The sequence below is a fragment of the Mytilus trossulus genome, chromosome 9 (assembly GCF_036588685.1).
Source record: "Mytilus trossulus isolate FHL-02 chromosome 9, PNRI_Mtr1.1.1.hap1, whole genome shotgun sequence".
NCBI classification, from domain to species: domain Eukaryota; kingdom Metazoa; phylum Mollusca; class Bivalvia; order Mytilida; family Mytilidae; genus Mytilus; species Mytilus trossulus.
In genome coordinates this window covers 37,220,859-37,245,228 of record NC_086381.1, presented here as the reverse complement: position 1 = coordinate 37,245,228, position 24,370 = coordinate 37,220,859, and the positions used below count along the sequence as shown (strand labels likewise).

The 24,370-nt window shown below is 32.4% G+C and overlaps 2 protein-coding genes across 3 annotated transcripts in view; one reads left to right on the top strand and one right to left on the bottom strand.

Annotated features, from left to right (window-relative positions):
- The window catches only part of LOC134685667 (uncharacterized), a 48,214-nt gene extending 43,986 nt beyond the window's left edge, over window positions 1–4,228 (top strand). For both annotated transcript variants that reach the window (XM_063545627.1, XM_063545626.1), the window contains exons 6-7: window positions 710–928; window positions 2,967–4,228. In XM_063545627.1, the coding sequence (XP_063401697.1) occupies window positions 710–905 (196 nt within the window). In that variant the 3' untranslated portion in view covers window positions 906–928; window positions 2,967–4,228. The remainder of the gene's footprint in view (window positions 1–709; window positions 929–2,966) is intronic.
- A 4,051-nt stretch (window positions 4,229–8,279) lies between these two features.
- On the bottom strand, window positions 8,280–24,112 carry LOC134685666 (atrial natriuretic peptide receptor 1-like). Its single transcript, XM_063545625.1, has 7 exons — window positions 23,971–24,112; window positions 22,265–22,388; window positions 14,461–14,529; window positions 12,342–12,516; window positions 10,389–10,487; window positions 9,646–9,731; window positions 8,280–9,114 (listed from the first exon to the last, which is right to left on the bottom strand). Exons 1-7 carry the CDS (start codon window positions 24,075–24,077, stop codon window positions 9,022–9,024), a joined length of 753 nt encoding a protein of 250 aa, XP_063401695.1. The 5' UTR covers window positions 24,078–24,112; the 3' UTR covers window positions 8,280–9,021.
- Between the last annotated feature and the right edge of the window lie 258 nt (window positions 24,113–24,370).

The following is a 24,370-nucleotide window of genomic DNA, read 5'->3' as shown; positions in this document are numbered from 1 at the left end:
TCTTCCTGACATATGGTCTTCCAACCTATTATTAATTCTATAACAAACAACAAAAGAAAACTGAAGGATCACTTTCATAAAACCCGATCATTTGAATGTCATTCAGGCCAATTTATTTATAATTTCTATTCCTATAAAATATAATCAACATTATATTTATAAGATTCGAAATAAAGAGAGGCGATGTCCACTGATTATGGTTTATATAAACATTCAGACTCATGAAATAACATTATAAAACTGCAGCTCTATAGTTATTAACTTTAAAGAAGAATTGACTTCAAAAAAGAGGGACGAAAGATACCAAAGGGACAGTCAAACTCATAAATCTAAAACAAACTGACAACGCCATGGCTTAAAATGAAAAAAGACAAACAGACAAACAATAGTACACATGACACAACATTGAAAACCAAAGAATAAACAACACGAACCCCACAAAAAACTAGGGGTGATCTCAGGTGCTCCGGAAGGGTAAGCAACTGTTTTCAAACATTCAGCTAAAATGTATTCACTCGGTGCACATAAAACAAATTAATACGTTGTATAAACATAAAAACAGAATTCAAAGATCTTTTAATTTTAAACAGGCAAATATTTGCATGTGTATCATATCTCGGGATCTTACATATTTGTTCACCTATCTTTTTCTATGAGAACATATACATTTTTTTCATTTTAAACTGATAATGTATTCTCATATTTGTAGTAAACGCACATGTACAGTGGAGTTAGGAGGTGCTTGCCGAACGGAATGGGCATCATCCATTGCAGACCAATATTATTACTTGATGTCTCCGCATAGTCCTGGTAGAAAACGACGATCATTCCGAAAGAGAATGTCACCCTTGCGGCTATTTCACAAAAGACTTCAGCTAATCAAGAAGAGACATTCAAATAATTGATCGCATTTTTTTCTATTCTGATGGTAAGTCTCGTTGTCAGTACTTCAACTATACTGGTTATATTTGAAAAAAAAAGAATTCCAAAATACTCCATGAAAATTCAAAACGGAAAGTCCCTAATCAAATGACAAAATCAAAAGCTCTAACACAGCAGACGAATAGATAACAACTGTCATATTGGTACAGGCATTTTCTTATATAGAGAATAGTGTGGAGAAAACCTGGTTTTATATCTAGCTAAACCTTTCACTTGTATGACAGTCGCATTAAATTCCAATATTTTGACAACGAAATGTGAAAAAAACCAATCAGATATAATATTTAAAAATGTCAAAAAATGTTGAAAACATGCCCTTGCGATTAGGGGCGATTAACAATTTTTCCTATTGTTTATACACTTGTCTATTACTTAAACTGTAGGTAACATGTAGATGGTGTTGAGTAATTTGTGTTAGGATGTTGACTTTCAACTTCTTCCTTCATCTCACTTTATTCATACAAAATCGATGAAATGTAACAATCATTAATCCTAAGTTAATTAAATATAAGGAAAAATATAAATATAAACTAAATTCTACCTCATACCAACAACAACAAAATACAAAAAAGATGATCCTTGTGGAATGTCATGTTCCTGGTAAGAGGCAGTGCCTTTTGAATTCCTCGTTTCGGAATCTACTACATCATGGGTAAATAGTTATCAGAAGTACCAGGATTACAATTTTATACGCCAGACGCGCGTTTCGTCTACCTAAGACTCATCAGTGACGCTCATATCAAAATAGTTAAAAAGCCAAATAAATACAAAGTTGAAGAGCATTGAGGACCCAAAATTCCAAAAAGTTGTGCCAAATACGGCTAAGGTAATCTACTCCTGGGGTAAGAAAATCCTTAGTTTTTCGAAAAATTCTAAGTTTTGTAAACAGAAAATTTATAAAAATGACCATATAATTGATATTCATGCCAACACCGAAGTGCTGACTACTGGGCTGGTGGTAACATTTTAAAAATCGTTCATGAAAACGTGTTTTGTAACAAAATGTCTTAGATTATCAAAATCCATCAAATAATGTGACGTTATTTTCATTTTAAAGTACATGTACGAATAATGTAATTACCCATAATCCTTTGAATTCAGAAAGAACGAATTGGTAGGAATTTTTTGTTGTCAATATTTATGTTTATATCTTGAAGTGGTTCGAACAGAAATATGGCATGTAGATTTCGATTAAAATTACCACAAACAAATATTAAGAGGTTTATGATATATCATTTAAAACAAAAATAGACATTGAACCTCTTCATTGTATGCATGCAAAATTAACAGGTTTTAAGTAAAAAAATATTTTATTAAAACATTGGTTTATGTGTGTTATATACATAAAGGCAAAAGTAGTATACCGCTGTTCAAAACTCATTAATCCATGGACACAAAACAAAATCGGAGTAACAAACTAAAACCCAGGGAAACGCATTAGATATAAGAGGAGAACAACGACAAAACACTCAAATGTAACACACACAGAAACGGACCAAACATCAGACAAAATCCCGCGAAAATAACAAATATAACATCAAAACCAAATTCATGAATTTGGGATAGACAAGTACCGTGACACGTCTTATCGCAATGTGAATTTACACTAAAAAAATAAGAGAAAACAAACGACACAACGTTAAAATGTAACACACACAGAAACGAACAATATATAACAATAGTCATATTCCTGACTTGGTACATATATACATACCTTTTTCACTGTAGTGAGCAATGCATTTCAACTTTCTTATAGAAATTGAAACGTAGGGTTATGTTCTAAGAACCACCGATGAAAAAACGACGAATTAGATTATTCAGAAGTCATATTGACAGAATAAGCTTGTGAACATATTAAGTTAAGGTACTGCATGCTAGCTTTTTTTGCCTTGAATCAATTATGATGTTTTTGATCAAATTGTTTGTTTGTGCTTTTGATTTTGCCATTTGATTAGAGATTTTCTGTTTTGAATTTTCAACGGAGTTCGGTATTTTTTGGATTTTACTTTTTTTTTTTTTTTCAGGATGAAAGAAGATTACCTGGCTTTGTATGTGTCTATCTCTTGCCAACCACTATTTATATGAAGCGATGAAGAGTATGGTGGATTTGGTTTCGTTCTATTGATAAAAAAAATGATCGAATAACAAGGACAACAAATAGTTTCATAAAGCACTTATACAATTCAAAGAAGTCTGTGCCTCCGAGATTAAACCTTTTAAACTCTTCAGATATAAATGTATTGTCAAAAGAATTTCAGTACATTGTGTATATCTTTCTTAGATGATGTGATAACAAAATAAATGCTTGTGTCGATTTCTAATAAGCGTCTATGGATGTTAATGATTTTCCTTAATTTTTATTGTATTGAAGTTTTTCTGTTGTATTTTCGTCACAATTTTTCTCCTTCTCCTTAGGCTATTTTATTATTATTTTTTCGAATGTGTTTGTTCAAAACCATAGCTTTTTAATATTTTCAAAAATCAAAATATAATAGACAAACAGTGTAGAACGGATCAGATTAAGGAATGATAACACCATAAATATAGTAACATTTTTAGAGAAACGTATGCTAAATTGAACATTTTTTTAACCATTTTTAAAACTCACCTGCCAAGATGACAAACTCCAGGAAGCCAAAAAGTACCTTATACTTTGTTATTGCTAATGATTGGACTATTCTTAGAAATATTCCCACCTGTTTATCAAGTTGCCAGGTATCTTACAGCTGACATAGTTTCATATTATGGAATATTTATGAATCCCTACCAGTACCATTAGTTTATACGCAAAACCTAGACAAATTTATTGAACAATATGGTTTAATTCTTGCTATTTAGAAACGTTAAGAGATACCATTGCATTTGTTGTTGTATTGTGTTAAATGACATTGCATTCAACGGATATACATATTACTGTTTTTATTAGTTCATTATTAAATCTTCTCTTTTCCGTTTTAATCATTTTTGCCAAATAAAAATTAGATAAACAAATAAATAACGTTAAAAAAAAATTACTTTTGATTCAGAGAGCTGCGAGTGCTTTAAAAATATCGCGCCTTTTAAAAAACAGTATCGTGAAAAGTTTGTATGTTACATATAGCAATGTATTTTTGTATTTCCTAAGTTCAGTTCTCATTGATTAGGTCAAGACGAAGAATAATTGCGTACATACTTTTTTTTCATATTTCATTATGCTATGATACAAAGGATTAGAATCTCTGTGCCATACCATTTATTCTATGTACACTATTTATTGCACGAATCTGAAATAAATCTGAAAAATGTATTCTCTTTTTTCTTTTGTTGACAAAATGCCTTTCCAGGATGTCACGGATGAACCTGAATGACTTTTCATACTATATTGTGTTTTCAAATTTTTTTCTTGGGGAAGAACATCCTTAGTTTTTCTACCAAATCATTTTTTTTGTAAACAGTTAAATTACAAATATGACAAAATCCATTAGAAATCTATGGAATGTTGTTTACAAGACTGGTGATATATTACTAAAATTATATTTTGGTCAATTCTTGTTAAAGCTGAAAGATTTATCAAACGCAGTGAAACACAAAACGTTTGACAGGACCTGGACAACTAAACACTTAATTTAAACAACAAAATATGTGAATTATACATAAGACAATACTATACCAAAACATTCAAATCATAATGCGCATACTTATAGCAAAGACTGGACCGAAACCACCAAAACGTACAGAGAACAAAATTGATCAAAACAACCAAAACAGTCGAAACTTATGTAGACATTTGTGTAAATTAGGTCGTTAGTTTTCTATATTGAATTGTTTCATATTTTTCATGTCGAAGCCTTATAGTTGACCATACAGTATGGTTTGATTTTATTATTGAACTGATTGATTGATTGATCTATGGTGTTCTAACGAAACTTTAACGCCACAATTTTGGGCTATTTCGTGGTGGTCAGTTTAATGGGTGAAGGAATCTAAAATGCCAGTAGAAAACCACCGACCTCCGTAAGAAAATTTACAATCCTAGCCAAATAATATTGGATTCGAGTTTACCTTTTTCCCATTTGCAGCCCCACCACATCTCCTCATTTTTATAAATAAAGACTGGAAAACAAACGTTAGGGCTTAAATAAAAACCCAAAACCGCCCAAAATATAGAGACATTCCTAGACCGAAACAAAGGAACATAGAAACATAACTAAACCGAAACCACTAAAACGTATAGAGCGTAATAAAGACGAGATCGAAATTTCTATAAATATGAAATATTACAACCAAATAACAAAAATAAATAAAACCAAACAAAAAAACTAGACCGAAACAATAAAATCGAATAGACCCAATTTAAAACTAGACCACAACTACCACAAAAGAGTGAAAACGTATTTAAGTAAAAAATTCTAGTTTCAAAATGAAAACAAATTTGTATAACATACAATGCTAGAACGAATGCTAGAACGAAACAATCAAAACGTATGGTTACTCTCTACTGGGTGGGTTCTTCATGTAAAATATTGTCCTAATAGTCAGAAAATGCGAAAATATTTAGTTTGAAAATGTCTATTAAGTAGCTAAATGTATTATTGTCAAGTGCTGTTTCTATTGGTCTTCAAGTTAAGCCTTTGATTGAGGTTGATAGCAGATATTGAACAAACAAACTGGTATAAGCGGGGTACAGTACGTTGCGAATTACTTTTACTTTATCTACGTGTGAACACGTTTGTACTCTTTGGCTTAGATATTTTTTATCTTTTAATAATTCAAATACTTGGACCTCAGTCATCACTGAAAAGATATTGATTGTCGAAATGCGCATCAGGTTCAGCAAAATTGCTTTGCTGTTATCACTACTACTGGGTCGATGTCTATGCTGGTGTACTAAAACTCACCGAAGATATCACCAGACCAGTACCCATTGCATGAACATCTGGATCTTTTGTTATTTAGATTTCCTGTTTCAAAATTTAGGAAAATATCTAAAAAGAAGGAATGTATCCGCCTCAAGAAAGCTATGGCTATATATTTTGTCCTTTTTGTTTATATATCTTCATATTTTATTAGGTTTTTGATTTTCAAATCTTGAGACCTCAAACATCAATCAATTGACATTGATCGTCGTCAAAATGTGCATTGGGAAAGAAAATTTTTACCATTTATTTTATTACTTCCACTGAGTCGATGTCTCTTTCGGTCCTGGCATGAAAATACGGCTTATGTGTTAACAAAATTTGCTGTTATACAAGTTGTAAATTACTTAAAATGTATGAATGAATCTGCCTCACTCAAAGTTCTGATTATTTGCCCGGCTTTGGCTATACTTTTTTGTCCCTTTTTGTTTTAGCTCTTCATTTATTAAAAATAGGCTTTTGAATTTCAAATATCACTGAAGAGACATTGATTGTCGAAATACGCAACGGTGACGAAAATTTTCCTCTGAAATAGTTTGACGGAATATAAATTTGTCAAAAACTTTTTTCTTTTTAACTAATATGAAGTTATATTAGTTCAATCACAGTCACAAAGCTTATTAAGGTATAATTTCATTCGTTTTCATGTATAAGTATCCAGAGCATGCTGGTATGCAATGCCATTTTGTGAGGGTTAAATATCCCTAATAGCATAGCCAATTGTAAAAACATATCACCGTATGTTTTTTTAACATTCAAGCATTGGATATGCTTTAACAATTTATATTAGCAATCCATAGTCAACATGTTTCAGTTTTTGTCAAAGGACATTTTGGATAACTGGAAAGTTAATACGATGAAACAAAAACGTGACTAAAGGTGAAAACCTTTGATATTTCAGCTTCGTTATCAAGTGCATTTTATAAATATTCATTGAAACATTCTGTTCAAAAACAAATTTGTTTACTGGAAGATCTCAATTTACAAAATTAATTAATTTTCTAATCTTTAAGATGGCCAAAATATTGATTTAGCGAGGTCCAGTGATACCTACGTTGACTAGGATGTCCTTGTGATCTTCGATTTGGTTTCGTTTACAAACAAAGTTCATAATTTTCTAGGATAAGGTTTCAGAAAAAAAAACAAATTGTCACCAATCTTGTAAACAATAACATGGAGTGAAATAGGAAAGTTTTAATTCTTAAAAAATCATTAATGAGCAAATGGATGGCACAATTTGTTATTATTCTGTTTGTAATAAATGTTTGTTTTGTTATATATTTCCTTTCTAGACAGTTTTCACATGTCCGTTCTATATCATTGGAAAAGGTGCAAATGATCCCATGTGTGTTCGCACATAACATGTGCAGATTTTCAAACATACTGAAACTTGCTAGCGTGTTTATGAATCTTTTATAAAAATCTTGTGGTAAAGACTTCATTCCGTTACTCGTTATTTTTTTTTAGTGATCAATTTTTAAACTGTTTGATCAATCACGCACTTGTTATCCTTCGTGTAATGCTATCTGGACCCCTTATGGGTTTTGTATTTCAGTTTATTGATAAATTGGTTACCTAAGAGAGTCGGTTTATCTTATTGTGTGGTTGTAAACAATGGTCATGCATATTCCTTTTGATTTATGTATATATTTCGACTGTAGACGTAATTTAAACTGCATTTGTTTCATAACTCTCAAAGATGGGTATCATGAGGGTGTATAAGTAACTGAAAACGTGAAGTGTTGTATCACCAAAAGGGGCATAATTAATGGAATATCAGGGAACGAAATAACCATTTTGCTAACATATGTTTCAAGTGATATAAAGTGTGTTTTTTGAAACCGTGATTCATGTTTGCTACATATAGATTAGGCATTAGTGGGCTTAATATCCATATTTCAATTGCGGGTAGTCAGTGGTTAGTTTCAAAAGAAAAAATGTCCACTCATTTTCCATTGCGGCAATACTAGAATAATATAAATGGTGCAGAACTTTGGTCAATTTGAAATTTCAGAAACTTGTAATTATATAAGAGCTTGTTAATCAGAAAATCATATTACTACCATTTTGTCGTTACTGCTGCAGGTCAGTATCAATGTTTATCATCCAGTTGATTTACCACGGTTATGTCAAAGAACATATCGTCCTTTTAATAAAAAAAAATTGTTGATAAATTTTTCTTATAAACTTCACAAATAATGCTTTATGGTATTAAAGTATAAAGCTAGTTACCGACACTATTTATCATCTAAATTACGTGTAATCGTGCTCTTGTGTTTGTCTTTTTATGCTGTTTTTAATACATTATTATCGACTTATTTTCAATTAGAGAACCACATACGAAATTTACGTGGAATACTGTAGAAAAAACATATGAAAGAAAAAAGTGTTATAAACAAAACGATCTTTATTCAAATAAGAATAAGTAACAATATTAAAAAAAACATTTCGCACAATAAGGAGTGTTAAAGATTACGTATAATAATTTGAAAATCATCAAAAAATCAACAGTCTGATATTTCAATATTTTTTTCTATTAGTATAACATCCGTTCAAAATTGTATACCTTTAAAAACGAAAACATTCACCCTTACCTGAAACAGTGGTATAACATAACACCATAAACAGACACACAATATAATATGAATTGAAATGACTAAACGCGATCAGAAAGACAATACACAAAAACAATAAATTTGATATATAAAACAATATCAATAAAAAAAAAGTTTCAATGTCAAAAAGACAACTTTAACTTGTTAAAAACGGCGTCAAATAAAGTAACGTACACAGGTCAATTCAATATAATAAACTGTTTTTATAAAATAAATTTGTTCTTCATAGTAGCAGTATAAAAGTGAAAATGTTTTCGTCATACAAAATACTTCAAGGATGGTACATATTAAAAAAGTAACACGATATAACACAAAATAAGTTAACATTGAATAATAGAAATACATTCCAAATTGTGTCTTCAGGACAAGGTAACACGAATGTTCGATTTGAGAGTATTCACAGTTACTGAAAGCTAGTTAAAAGCAAAAACCAATTAATAATATAAAATCAGGCACCAAAGACTAACATAATTAAAACACATCCCAGGCTAGAAGATATGACTTGCGAAATGCCGATATAAAAGTAACGACATGCAGTATGATAGGCAAGATTTAAACTAATAAAGATATTATACATCCATGTGTATCGTACTAATTGATGCTAATTCTGTCGTTGTTTTCTTTTCCGATAGCAACCAGTAAGTGGTCATTACTCCTTTCCCCTACAATGTATCCTGCACATTTAAACATAGGATATAAAGAGAAATGTTAAAACATCCTTTTTTGGGGCCCTTGATAGCTGATTGTTCGGTGTGAGCCAAGGCTCCGTGTTGAAGGCCGTACATTGACCTATAATGCTTTACTTTTTTTTTGTTAAATTGTTATTTGGATTGAGAGTTGTCTCATTGGCACTCACACCACATCTAATATATCCTATATCTAATTATAAAATTATGGATGATACAACAAAAAGAAAGCAAATTCAATAATCATATGTATTTTTTAAATCTTAACCGTTGAGTTTTTTGTATATTTGAAGATAGAATTTAGTTAGATACAGTGAATTCTGAAGAAATTCATTTGGTTTCAGTTTTGTTATTACCTATTAATTTCCATTGGTATATTTCATACTTTTCGTCTGGTGCATATACAAAATTTAAATCCTGGTATACGTTTCTATGATAAGTTTATTCGGCAGTGTCTACATGAACTACCTTATTTCAAAAGTTTGATTAATTATCATAAAAGGCTACCTTAATATTAAGCTGTCCTCTTTCTTCCAAATCAAAGCTACCGTCTAGAATTTCTTTAGTGGTATTACTTATATGTATTTTACACGCTGAAAAACGTTAAAAAATCATTGAAGAAGTTTTGTAAAAAGACAACATCATACATTGTATTTGCATAAAAAAGACAAGGCGACTCATATATATGTTGTGATCTTACAATCATCTTATCGTGGGCTTATATGTTTCAATTACTCCATTTTTGATAGCTTTACACACCAACGAACAAATTACGAAAAAAGTAATTAACCGTTGTAATAAGTAGAAAAGGTAAATTAGTTAGAGTGGAGCCATACAAAATATCAATCATAATATATACAGCTTCAAACTATACTTTTAATCCACCATTTTCTACATTTGAAAATGCCTGTACCAAGTCAGGAATATGACAGTTATTGTCCATTCGTTTTTGATGCGTTTTGTTTTTTGATTTTGCCATGTGGTTATGGACTTTCCAAATTAATTTTCCTCTGAGTTCAGTATTTTTGTGATTTTACTTTTTTCTGCGCTTTAATAAGTACTACATGTACATGTAGGATAAAGAAAACTAATTAGCTGAACACACACATGTTATATTGTTTGCAATATGATGTCACTCTGTTTGGAGTTTAAACAATTCTATATTTGTTTACTCCATCTAGAACTATTTATACCTTGACATGTGATATTTTATAAAATATCCAAAGGGTTACTGAATACAAAACACATACCTTCACCATTCGATTCCATCCTAGATGCAACATTTACAGTATCACCAAACAAACAGTAACGAGGCATCTTCAACCCAACAACTCCAGCAACACATGGACCTATAATAAAATACTTTATATTTTATATTCTAACATGACGTCCTTCAAACGCTTTGAGTACACACCCGTGGTAAAATATGAATATATTGTTTGGGCTGTTCCGATCGTACTCCCACGTCAATTGCTTTTTTATGAATGAGTTACCCGACATCATAGAACGTTGACGTTAGAAGGTAGGCATTTTACGGGAAAATACATGATTGTGAACCCGAAAATCATCACAACAAGGAAACGTAAACCAAAGATGCTAAAATGTGTTATAAGCTATTTTTTAATCTACATTTAAGACATTTAAGTAAATTTTCATTTAAATTCATCCAAAACTATCCAAATACGTTATTGTAAATAGTTTAAGCATGTAACTAATTCAGTTTACTCAGTTCTTTTACGCCAATTTAATAGTGCGTTTATTTATGGGAACGGCAAATATTTGCCTCCACCTAGAACGCTTCGATCCAAAAGTTTTGAAGTATTTGTCCTATTAGAATCGAAATAATTCATGAGGGCTTGAATATATCTAGATTTTACCACGGGTTGTCCCTTTATGCCGATATTTTACCCCTCGCCATCATTCAGGGTAAAATACTGTCATAAAGGGCCAATCCGTGGTAAAATCACGATATATTCAAGCACCCATGAATTATTTCTTAAACATAAGTATTAATACGGGAAAGAAATCCATGGTAGTACATTGTACAGAATTTGCAGGAGGATAATAATTTTATAATAAGAAACTTACTGCAATGAAATTAACAATTTCTCACTGAAAACTTTATATATATAGGCTATGGTATTAGCATAGTGTGTCTTTTTTTTTATTTTGCCATGTGATTATGGACTTTCCAAATTGATTTTCCTCTGAGTTCAGTATTTTTGTGATTTTACTTTTTTTTGTTACCAATTGTGCTGTTTTGACATACTATGGATTCGATTGATGATACATGTATGCAGAGAAGAATACACTTACCTTGTCGATACATCATTGCATCCTATTCCTTTTGAAGTTCATGTGATTTCTTTAAGGAACTTTTGGTGTTTTCGCCATATTGATTTGTATTAGATTTGCGAGATTTCAACATAGGTAAACTACTGTTGACTTTTATCAACTAGTGCAAATCCAATTCTTTACAGAATTTACCTGTGTGTATTTCAATTCTCCTTTTAAGGTGGTTCGGGGCCTATTCAAAGTTTCTATCAGAAGTGCCGTAATTTTTGTTATTCTATTCTTTACAGAAATCAAATCGAATTGGTCGGAAAAAAATAGGGGGCCACGGACCATTTAAGCTTCAAATTTTACTTTTAAAAAGGTATGTAAAAGGGACCATTTTTTCAATGAAATGATAGGTAAAATAGGGTTGACATATTTTATCGGATTATCAAAAAAACTTTCTATGACACTTGGTCCAAAACTGTAATATAAAAACCGAAATATAGCTTCAAAGAATGAGCAAATAAAAAATTGGTCACCGATAAGGAAAAAAATCTATTTTGACTTTAAACCCAAAATTTGGCGGGAAAATGGTGAAAATGGGTGGAATGTCATTTTGACCCTTTAACAAATACGCATTTTAACGAAAATATTTCATTATTCACATAACTTCAATGATTTAACATTTCTAATCAATCAAAATATTTAAAAAAAAATTATATCGAATTTACGACAAATATTTTTGTAATTCATGCGTGAAATTATGCGCAGTCGAATAGTCTCGAGCCACCTTAAGTTGGTACCTGAATGAATTCAAATTCTTCCCCAGGCTCATGGTTTCTTTTTCAAGAATCAACGCTTATCCATTGTATCTACATCATATATTTATACCTGTGTAAATTCCAATCATCCTATTAAAATTTTACCTGTGTGAATTCCAATTCTCAACCTCAGTTTTTGACCAGGACGGTGTCGTATTTCGAAATTTTGGATTTGCCGGCGTAATTCTAAGGACAGTCTGCATATTGCCGCTGCATGATCACTTCCATTTCTGATAGGGAGTCCTGAAACTACCATATATGCATCTCCAATTGTTTCAACCTTTAATATAAATAATATGAATATCATTTTGTTAAAGTCAAGTGATAACTTCTGATTTATTGAAAGCAATAACATACCTCAACCAGCGTTGGCGTCATACAGGTTACTGTGGATTCATTATTATTCGTTGGGTACTAATTTTCGTGGATTTCGTTGGACCACACGAACCACGAAATTAAATGTTCAACAAATACCAAATTTTATATAGGCTTGTATGCAGATTTCTCCAAAACCACGAAATTAAATATCCACGAACATATAACTTTTCCTCAATCCACGATAATTGGTATCCACGAAAATAAATGAATCCACAGTATGTGGGTTTTTTTTATATATGGTATGAAACTTAACCCCTAAAGGAATGTATTTTCATATTAAGAAGACACAATATTTCAATCAGTTTAATTGAGGTATGTTACTGGCATATCAGTGACTGCAAGTTGTCCTTTGTTAATTCGTTCATCATTGTCATTTTGCCCAGTTTCTTCTGTTACTTATTCTGACAGACTAGTTTTACTTGCGTATTGATGCTTGTTTGTTTATTCTACATTTGTAAGAGGTATAGGGGAGGGTTGAAATCTAAAGAAAAACATGTTTAAGACCGCCGTATTTTGCACCTAATCCAAGTTAGTCTTGTATTTATTGTACATTTTGGTTCATTTATATGTTTCGGAGTTTAGTGTGACGCTCATTAGCTGAACAAGTTCTCATTTATGTTAATGGTACAGCTGAAGCCGGCCTCCGCGTACGTGATTTGCACACTGTATTGAAGACCCATTAATGTCTTGGGCTGCTTTTCGCTCTATGGTCAGGTTGTATTCCCTGTTTCCATTCTCATCTTCGTTAAAGAACACCAGTAGGTATAGCTATGACCTTCTACAAATGAGACTGACAGATATATCATGTATACCTCATTTTGTTTATGGTTGAAATTGTCTCATTGCTCATAGAACATCTCCTTTTTTTTTTTTACAGTAAATAACATTTAGACCGTAGGCAATATTCTTCGGCAGGTTTCAACTTGATTTACAACAAGTTTATGTAAAGATAGTATGATATTATTTAACAAATGCAAGGTAATTTTTAAACAAATCTTTGTGAAAGCAAAGGAGCAACTGCACATGCCTTTTTCCGTTATGACGTTGTGTTTTTTTTTCATTCGTTCAGTTGGTTGATAAGGTCTCAAGCTTGAAATTTAAAATTTTCATGGACGACTTCCTTTTCCAATATATCTTAAAGATTGGGATTTTTGTTATACTTTTTTAGCTTTTAAAATTAATTGAACCAAGGCTTCTTATAATAATGTTGAAGTCATCCATGTGACAGACAGGTGTTGTCTGTTGCTGTACCCCTTGTTACAACTTTACAAATAACTTCTACTGTGAAAGAACTTTATCCGTGGGGTACCAATTTTCGTGGTTTTCGTGATTGACTTTATTCACGAATTTAAGTGTCCAAACAAGGATGGGATGGAAAGAAATAAAGGATTTACCTAGCAGAAAAAGTAAAATTGAAAATGGAAATTGGGAATATATGTTTCATATACATGAAAGTGTTGCCTACAACAGATTCCCTCCGGAACCCTCATTGGACTATTTGTAACATTCCGTAACGGCAGAGAGTGTGCAACTTAACCTACACAGGGGGAATCAAACAGTTTTTACACAAGTTGAATAATTATAAACAGACTGACACGAGGGAATCAAATGACCGCATATGTATGCAATACAAACATCACTGGTTACCAAATACTATTGGACAAAAATACATTGTTTAAAGCTATGTTACTTTCTCTTTCTCTGAAATAATGCTTAAAGGTTTAGTTAAAAATGATACAAGAAATGATAAAAGAACAGCAAAAGTGATAACACTGTTTATATTATATTAGATCTGCCATTTCAATTTCTTTTTAAAACTATGGTTTATTCTGATTCAGTTTCTTACCTTGTATACGTCCATTGTTTCTATAATGCTGTCAAAATTTGAATATAAGTCATTGAGTAGAGATATAACCTACAAGAGTAATAAAGAAGTATGATATAAGAAAGAATTTTTTACAATCTTTCAGAACATAAAACATTTTGCATATTACAAGACCATGAAGTATATAGAAGTGTATGTTGTGTTAAAAATGATATAACATCCCTAGAATTACATAAACAACATATTATGTTCACTCTTCATTTTTTTTTTTGCCATTTGGTCTTCAGATATCAGACTAAAATTTGTTTGTATCTTATGAAAAGTGACTGTTTTCGTCTCCATTGCTTGAAGGATACGCCTAAATGGATTTATTAACAAACGTGTTTTTATAGATAGTTAATGTCAATAACGAACAAGATACATAACTAGGTAGATTGTATAATAAAACTAGAGGCTCTAAAGAGCCTGTGTCGCTCACCTTGGTCTATGTGCATATTAAACAAAAGAGGGACGAAAGACACCAAAGGGACAGTCAAACTCGTAAATCTAAAACAAACTGACAACGCCATGGCTAAAAATGAAAAAGACAAACAGAAAAACAATAGTACACATGACACAACATAGAAAACTAAAGAATAAACAACACGAAACCCACCAAAAACTAGGGGTGATCTCAAGTGCTCCGGAAGGGTAAGCAGATCCTGCTCCACATGCGGCACCCGTCGTGTTGCTTATGTGATTACAAATCCGGTAAATAGTCTAATTCGGTAGGTCAAATTCATGAAAGGGAAGGGGATTGTAGTTACGACGTAAGGAACATATCCGATATCATTTGTGAAACGGTTATTCCATAACGGTCAACCAACTCGTGATGGCGTCCGTAAAATTTACGAAGGGATGATTTCAACTTCACCATTTGGAACTCTTGGTTTAATAGCTTCCTTGTGAGCAGTAACCCTCTATCAAGAAAATCATGATAGGAAATGCAAGCACGGGAATATCGTATCAATTGGGAGATATATACCCCGTATGCAGGTGCTGCTGGAATGTTGCTACTTAGAAATGGAAAGTTCACAATTGGAAAGCTGAAATCATCTCTTTTGTCGTAAAGTTTTGTCTTCAACCGACCCTCATTGTCAATTTCTAGATGTAAGTCAAGATATGAAGCCGACTTAACTGTATCTGTAGTATCCTTTATCTCCAATTCGATGGGATAGATGCGATCCACATAGTCACCAAATTTTGAATTGTTTAGTGAAAGAACGTCATCTATATAGCGGAAAGTAGAGTTAAAGGATATTGCTAACTTCTTATCTTTCTTCCTAAGAAGTTCCTGCATGAAGTCAGCCTCATAATAATAAAGAAACAAGTCAGCAAGTAGAGGGGCACAGTTTGTTCCCATTGGGATGCCGACAGTCTGTTGAAAAACACGTCCTCCGAACGTAACAAATATGTTGTCAATCAAGAAATCAAGCATCTTGATAATATCGGTTTCAGAGAATTTTTTGTTTGAATCAGAATGGTTCTTTACAAAGTATGATTTATCCCTCCCTAAGACAAGATACTTGTATCTACGTTGGCCATTCTTTTTTATGAAGCAAAGTAATACCAACTCTTTTAGTTTGTCTTTTAGTTTGGAATGTGGAATACTTGTGTAAAGAGTAGAAAAGTCAAATGTTTTAATACTGTTACAAGATGAAAGAGAGTTAGATTGTATGTACTCTAAAAGATCTTTGGAATTTTTAAGTATCCACATCTGATTCACGCCACCTCTAGAATAGGCAGTTTCACAACAACTTTGAAGCCCGTCTTTGATTGCTGATAAAATGGATGTTAATAATTTAGAAAGGGGTTTCGTGGAGCACTTGGAAGACCCAGCAATATACCGTTGTTTGTAAGGACACTTATGTAGTTTAGGTATCCAATACAGTGATGGAAGATCCAGTTCTTCATCTTTGGTTGAAATACCAAAGGAACAAAGAACAGACCTATGATTATCCAAGATTTCCTCTTTGGTAAGTGTCGTGAGGGTATATGTTGGGTTTCCAAGTGAATTGTCTATACCTAATTCGTTTATCAAGCAATTAATGTAATGACTTTTACAGATAAAAACGATATTATTTGGGGCTTTGTCTGCGGGGACAACAACATATTCATCATGGAGGTCAGATAGGTGTTTAGCAACATTTGGATCTTTGAAGATTGACGTAGCATGGGCATTGATGGACCCATTCAGTTTCTTAATTCTGATTTGTATTAACGACCTCACTGCCTTAATCCATTCGGAAAGAGTGTCTACGTCTTCCTTCTCGCGCTTAGCCCATTGCCTGGCATAATCCTCGACTGAATCCATCAAAATTTTAAAGTTGTGTTTCCAATTGATGGATTTAGGCTCACGATATTTCGGACCTTTCGATAACACGTTTCGTAGAGAAGTGTTATTAACAATGTTAAGGTCACCGGTAATAACGTGGCCAGCAGGATTATATGTGAATTGGGAACTAGCACAAGTGCAATCGGGAGGTTTAGACTTGAAGTCGTCAATATCGAGATCCTGCAAAACGCGTTTGTAATTGAAAATTTTAGTTGCAATAGGTTTGGTATAGGTATAAGAAATTATTAAACAAAGGACACAAATGGATTCATGACAAAATTGTATTTTGGTGATGGTGATGTGTTTGAAGTTCCTACTTTACTGAACGATTTTGTTTCTTACAATTATATCTATCATGAACTTTGCCCATTAGTAACAGAGAACTATATTTGGTAAAAATTTACATAAATTTACCAAATTAATGAAAATTGTTAAAAATTGACTATAAAGGGCAATAACTCCTTAAGGGGTCAATTGACCATTTAGGTCATGTTGACTTATTTGTAGATCTTACTTTGCTGAACATTATTGCTGTTTACAGTTTATCGCTATCTATAATAGTATTCAAGATAACCAAAAACGGCAAAATTTCTTTAAAAATTACCAATTGGAGGGCAGCAACCCAACAACCAGTTGTCCAATTCATCTGAAAAATTCAGGGCAGATAGATATTGACTTGATTAACAATTTAACTTCTTGTCAGATTTGCTCTAGATGCTTTGGTTTCATAGTTATAAGCAAAAAACTGCATTTTACCCCTATGTTCTATTTTTAGCCTTGGCGGCCATCTTGGTTGAATGGCCAGGTCATCGGACACATTTTTCAAACTAGATACCCCAAAGATGATTGTGGCCTAGTAGTTTCAGTGGAGATTTTGTAAAAGATTACTTAGATTTATGAAAAATGGTTAAAGATTGACTATAAAGGGCAATAACTCCTAAAGGGGTCAACTCACCATTTTGGTCATGTTGACTTATTTGTAGATCTTACTTTGCTGAACATTATTGCTGTTTACAATTTATCTTTATCTATAATAATATTCAAGATAATAACCAAAAACAGCAAAATCTCCTCAAAATTACCAATTCAGGGGCAGCAACCCAACAACCGATTGACCGATTCATCTGAAAATTTCAGGGCAGATAGTTCTTGACCTGATAAACATTTTTATCTCGTCAGATTTTCTCAAAATGCTTTGGTTTTTGAGTTATAAGCCAAAAACTGCATTTTACCCCTATGTTCTATTTTTAGCGGTGGCGGCCATCTTGGTTGGTTGACCAGGTCACGCCACACATTTTTTAAACTAGATACCCCAAAGATGATTGTGGCCAAGTTTGGATTAATTTGGCCCAGTAGTTTCAGAGGAGAATATTTTTGTAAAAGATTACTTTAATTAACGAAAAATGGTTAAAAATTGACTATAAAGGGCAATAACTCCTAAACGGGTCAACTGACCATTTTGGTCATGTTGACTTATTTGTAGATCTTACTTTGCTGAACATTATTGCTGTTTACAGTTTATCTCTAACTATAATAATATTCAAGATAATAACAAAAAACAGCAAAATTTCTTCAAAATTACCAATTCAGGGGCAGCAACCCAACAACCGATTGACCGATTCATCTGAAAATTTCAGGGCAGATAGATCTTGACCTGATAAACATTTTTATCCCATGTCAGATTTGCTCTAAATGCTTTGGTTTTTGAGTTATAAGCCAAAAACTGCATTTTACCCCTATGTTCTATTTTTAGCTGTGGCGGCCGGGTCACGCCACACATTTTTTAAACTAGATACCCCAATGATGATTGTGGCCAAGTTTGGTTTGATTTGGCCCAGTAGTTTCAGAGGAGAAGATTTTTGTAAAAGTTAACGACGACGGACGACGACGACGACGACGGACGACGACGACGACGACGGACGACGGACGCCAAGTGATGAGAAAAGCTCACTTGGCCCTTCGGGCCAGGTGAACTAAAAAACGAGGCAGCAGACACGTAAGGGACAATCAATATTCAAAATTAATGAAAAACAGAAATACAACCATGGCCAAAAATGTGATTGCAACAATTGTTGCTTATCAGATGTTTAACCTGTTATGCAACTCAAGTCAACTGTAAATTTTAATTCTAAAGATAGTCTTAATTCGAATTCGTCATTCGATTTGACTGCTTAACATCTACGGAAATTAGTTCATGTATTAAAGTCATACCTTTACAGATTTGTTAACAATTCGAATATTGCTTAATTAGATGTGAAAATATCTCTCTTTTTTATAAGATAATTCACTTTCATAAATAAACTGGTGTAAATTTTCTCTTCAACAACTATTGAAGTATTTCATTTCAAAAGATGGCAACAAATTAATTGTTAGTTTGTAAAATTATTGATATTCTAGACAGTATAATGTATGTATCATTTTCCATATTCCATCATAGACATGTAAGTTGACAACCAAGGTTGCGATTAGTTTAAATGTTCGATTGAAGCTGTAAACTATCAAAATAATTAATGTTTTATTTGATCAAACACTCTTTTTAGTCAGATGGAAAGGTCGGTTCAATAAGCCATTTGATTGGACTAATGAAGTGTACTACATGATTTACATACGTTAATAAAATGAAGGAGATGTGGTATGATTTCCCAAGCGACAACTATCCAACAACGTTCAAACGAAGTTGATGTAAACTAACTAAAAGCAACAGTAGTATTCCGCTGTTCAAAAGTCCTAAATCCATTAAGATGAAACATATTCTGGTTATAAAGATGGAACATATTCCAAACACCGAACACCAACAAAAAATGCTATATACATAAATATGGACTTTTTGATAGCAATTGCTGTATTCCAAGACAAACATTTGCACGGTTCATCGTGAGTTTAACCTGGTTCATGACTAGCCAAACATCACGCTTATATTGTAATGTTAAAAGAAATCACTTAAATGACCACATTTTGTAACAAAATACAGTACAAACAAAAGAACATTCATCACAGAGAAATACATAAATGAATAATATAACAGTATATTACAAAAAAAAAAAAAAACGCAGAATAACAACAGACATCTCCCATGAATAAAAAAAAGCAATTATAAGTATACATATGACCTTCAGCAATAAGAAAAATCCATACCGTATGATCGGTTTTGCAAGGCCCGAACATGAAAAATATGAAACAATTTAATAAAGAAATCTTACGTTCAAATGTATAACAAAACAATTATAAAAATTAAATATGACAGACAGACCCAACGCCAACCACTGCACTAAAGGCTCTGGACTAGGGACACGTGCATAATCAATGTTGCGGGGATGAACTCACCCCTAGACTGGGCAGTGGTAATGAAGTACAACATAAGCACAATTAAAAAAGGATTGACTTATCAGATAAAAATAGAAATACGTCTAACATAAATATGGAGTGGACGGGTACATGTACATTCCAACAACAAAAAGACACTAATTACAGATTATATGAAATTACTAGTAGTTATTGAGAGCTCGTGCAAAGCCAATCAATAACAACTCATAACAAAATCATGAATCTAAGACTGAAATATCGATCAGCACACATTCAACATCCAATAGATTTGGTGTAAAGACGTAATTAACAGTCAGAGAAATACACGACTTTGTGCAATGCCAAACTATAGATATCGACATATTGTAATACCGTGAAAGTACAGCTGTTAAATTAAGTATTTTTAAAACTGATAGCAAAATCAATAATTTTATCACTAAAAAAAATATTCAAATATTTGATAACAGTGTTAAATAGGTAACCTTTTAGATTAAGTTTATTTGAAGAAATAATTTATTCGGTATCCTATCTAGATTTCCGGGCTGGGTTAACAGCATCACCTTAAAAAAATTAGGATGTGCTATTCCGTTTAAAATAAGTTATCTACATGTTTAGCCAAACGTGCAGACCAAAACTGTGTCTATTGAAGAATTCAGTTAACTTTAGGTTAGGGTAATTAGTGATGATAAAATATCTGACTATCTGACGAGCATTATGATAGCGAACGAGCTCGGATAAATGAACACCATAAGACGGTCCCAAAGAACGTCACCATCAAAACAGGAATCAATTACCAATTAGAAAATGGTTAATTCCTTTTGTCGTAAATATTTGTGAAGAGGTTTTGGTATAATACTGAAATATTTTATTGTAAGAAAAGACAAGTTTTGCTGATAATATTTCATTTATATAACATAAGTTCCTTTGAGTAAATGTCAGGAGTATATTTAATGAATTCTTGATTATTTAACGAAATTATCAAGATAACGGTAAGTATTGTTTAATTTATCAATTAAATGTTGAATAGACGATTATTAATTAAATTTAATCATAACAGTAAAGAAACGATGTAAACACCTATGGGTTATACGACGTGTGTTTCGGATCGCACATGGAACGAAAGAGGGACAAGAGCAGATGAAGAGATACCAGAGTTACAGTCAAACTCATAAATCAAATATAAACTGAAAACGCCATGACTAAAAATGAAAAAAAGACAAACAGAAAAACAATTATAGTACACATGACACAACATAGAAAACAAAAGAATAAGCAAACGAACCCCACCAAAAACTAGGGATGTTGTTTCCTATAGGTACCATGCATAGTCGCATTTGTCATCCATTTGATTATTCCTTTTGTGTTAATTTGGGAGAAAAACGATAATAAAGGCATCCAGATTTTGTTTCCGTCATCGTTTAAAGACTAAACTTCCGTTTAAGACGGATTAAAATTACGCATAATTTTCAAGAGGGTCGTAATGGGGTACCTTCCTGACGAATAACGATAAAAGTTCTTGTCAAATGACGTTAACCGTAACTTTTAGTGAATGACGATACAATGTACGCTGTCGTTTAGACGATAAAACATCGAATAATTTTGACGAATCACGTCAATTCCTATTTCAAAAAAGACGGTAACGATAATTATTTGAGACTTCTGACGAATAGCAATAAGGATATTTTGACGAATCAAGGTAAATTTTTAACGATAACGGTAACCGAACTGATTGTTTAACGCCTGACGTAAAAGGGCATTATTACCCTCTTTCATAGGTGCTTGGGGAACAGGGCATATTTTGTTTTGCTTTATCTGTATACTATGAACATACATATACCATAAATAAAGTGTACATTATATTTGTTATTCACTATTAATTCAAAGTTTACCATCAGCGGCGGCGGTCAAATATTACATGCTTAACTTTTACTTTTTTATTGGCTTAAATAAAAAAAAAAGGCGGAGGTCTAAAACTAATTGCTTTGCCACCAAGTACCTTCGACTTTTGAAATTCTCCAGTCATATTTTTTTTTTTACAAAATTCACTTTACAACAGTTTTATATACTTTCAATCAAGCTCTAAATGTCTGCGATTCAGCGGGTGTTCTAGTCTTCTGTTTACATTTCAAACACTTTTTTTTTAAATACCTCCATTGGCGAACTACTGCCTGACAATTCTGTAAATCCCACTATATCACTAAAATATATCGTCACACTGTCAAACCATTCTGGTGTTACAAATTTTCCTAGCCTTAGCTCATTAGCAACAGATCTGAAATATAAATATTCAATCGATGTGTTTTCTAAGATCAGTGAAAAGTAACTGTCTTCGAATATTGTAACAAAAAACGACAGGAATAACAAGACATTATTTATACCAATAAAAACAATATTTAAAGATATTTAATTACAGTGTTGAAATCGTAACATTTGAGATTACGTTTTAAATGAATGATAAGTTTACCCGGATCGTATACGTACCAATTTAACAACTCCGACAGGAACATTACAGTTAGATTTACAATGTGCTATTCCGTTTAAATGAGTTTTCGACAGGTACTGTCAAACTTGCAAACCAACTGTATGTATCCATATAGGATCTTAGTAAAGGCTTTTAGTCATTTGTGTTAAGAAAGTCCCTGACTGAATAATTTACTTGAAAAACATAGATTAAGCTCATTGAAACGTACAGTGCTTATAGAACATCCATGTTCAAAAAGGAAAATTAGCAATAGGGAAAGAAAATAACATGATGAACAAGTGTAAATGCTCTTTTGTTCCGACCTTGGAAATTTCCGGGCGGAAAGAACTAACTAGCTGAAAAGTTTTGGAAAAACTTATTAACTTGTTATTTTGTTTTCCTCTGGTTTAAAAGTTCTACCGGAACAAAGTGACTAGTTGAAAAGTTCCAACGGAACATATCAACTAGTTAGAAAGTTTTTGTTTTTGCCAAATTAGTCAAAACCGGAACTAACAAACTAGCCCAAAAATTCCAATGGAACTTATCAACCAGGCAGAAAGTTCCATTTTGAGAATTAATGAAAAATAAAAGCGCAACATATTATATTTGAACCTTTCAAAGGGAAACCAAGATATTGATTACAAAAGTCAAAAGGAACTAATCAACTAGCCATAAAGTTCCTCTTTGGCAAATAAGTCAAAACCGGAACTATGAAACTAGCAAAAAGGTAACAACGGAACTTAACAACCAGACACATAGTTTCATTTGGAGAATTGATGGAAAGACCCACATGAGGAGGGAGTGTTCTTCCCTCTCTTGATGGTACTTTGAATACTTAATTTGCATGATAATTCAACTTATTCCGTTTAATGTGAGCTATGAAATATAACTTTAAATTTTGCTTCCCTCTCAGTACATCAAAACTTAAATACATTTTCATTATTTCCGCAGAAATAAAGTTCCATGCCACTTTTTTCATATTTGTCCCCAAAGAAACCCCTGTCTGTGCGTTGGGTATTCTTGTAAATTATTGATTTGCTTTTATATATACTTATACTCATTCTTCCCCCTCTTTCTACAATAAGGACGAAATATGGTATATTCGGAATGATGAAACTAGTTGTTCTGTTCCGCCATAACTATTAAACTAGCTACATTGTTCCGGCACTGTTCAACTAGCTACTTTTTACCAGAACTGTTCGACTGCACTCGGAATAAAATAACTATAAAAAAGAAGATGTGGTATTATTGCCAATGAGACAACTATCCACAAATAGTCGGAAAGTTCCATCGGAACGAATTAACTAGTTGAATAGTTTTGCCGGAACAACGTAACTGACGAAAAAAGTGGCTGTTACAGAAGCATGCAGATATATTTTATAAATGAACTCACTGTGGTAATATTTGGTATAATAACTCATCGGAACGTTTTTTCTCTGCAGCGAGCTGACCTGTTCTTTCCTCTACAATTTCCTCTAAGTTTAACGTATATCTTTCCATTCTCCGTAATAAAGAGTCGACTAGATCATCTTCTTTACCACTGAAATTTTCAAAATATTACTGAGATAACATTATTGTTTTACAAAAAGGAACAATAAGTATGTTGATTAAAGTCATATGAAACTTCAAATTAAATTATAAGTTGAATGTGTTTGAGATACTAGAATGGCTAAGTTTAACTATAAAAAAAAAGTGTACGTGCATTTTCTTGTAAAGTAAAATCGTTTGTATTATCAAGATCGTCATAAAGGTACAGCTATTGAGTAACGATCTACCGTACGATATGATCATTC

Excerpts from the sequence above, each read along its gene's own strand:
- LOC134685666 (XM_063545625.1), bottom strand. The coding sequence starts at position 24,077 with ATGGAAAGATATACGTTAAACTTAGAGGAAATTGTAGAGGAAAGAACA. Across the intron at positions 10,488-12,341 it reads GAGAATTGGAATTCACACAG|GTCCATGTGTTGCTGGAGTT; the intron begins GTAAAATTTTAA and ends ATTTTATTATAG. Across the intron at positions 9,732-10,388 it reads GATGGAATCGAATGGTGAAG|CGTGTAAAATACATATAAGT; the intron begins GTATGTGTTTTG and ends AACGTTTTTCAG.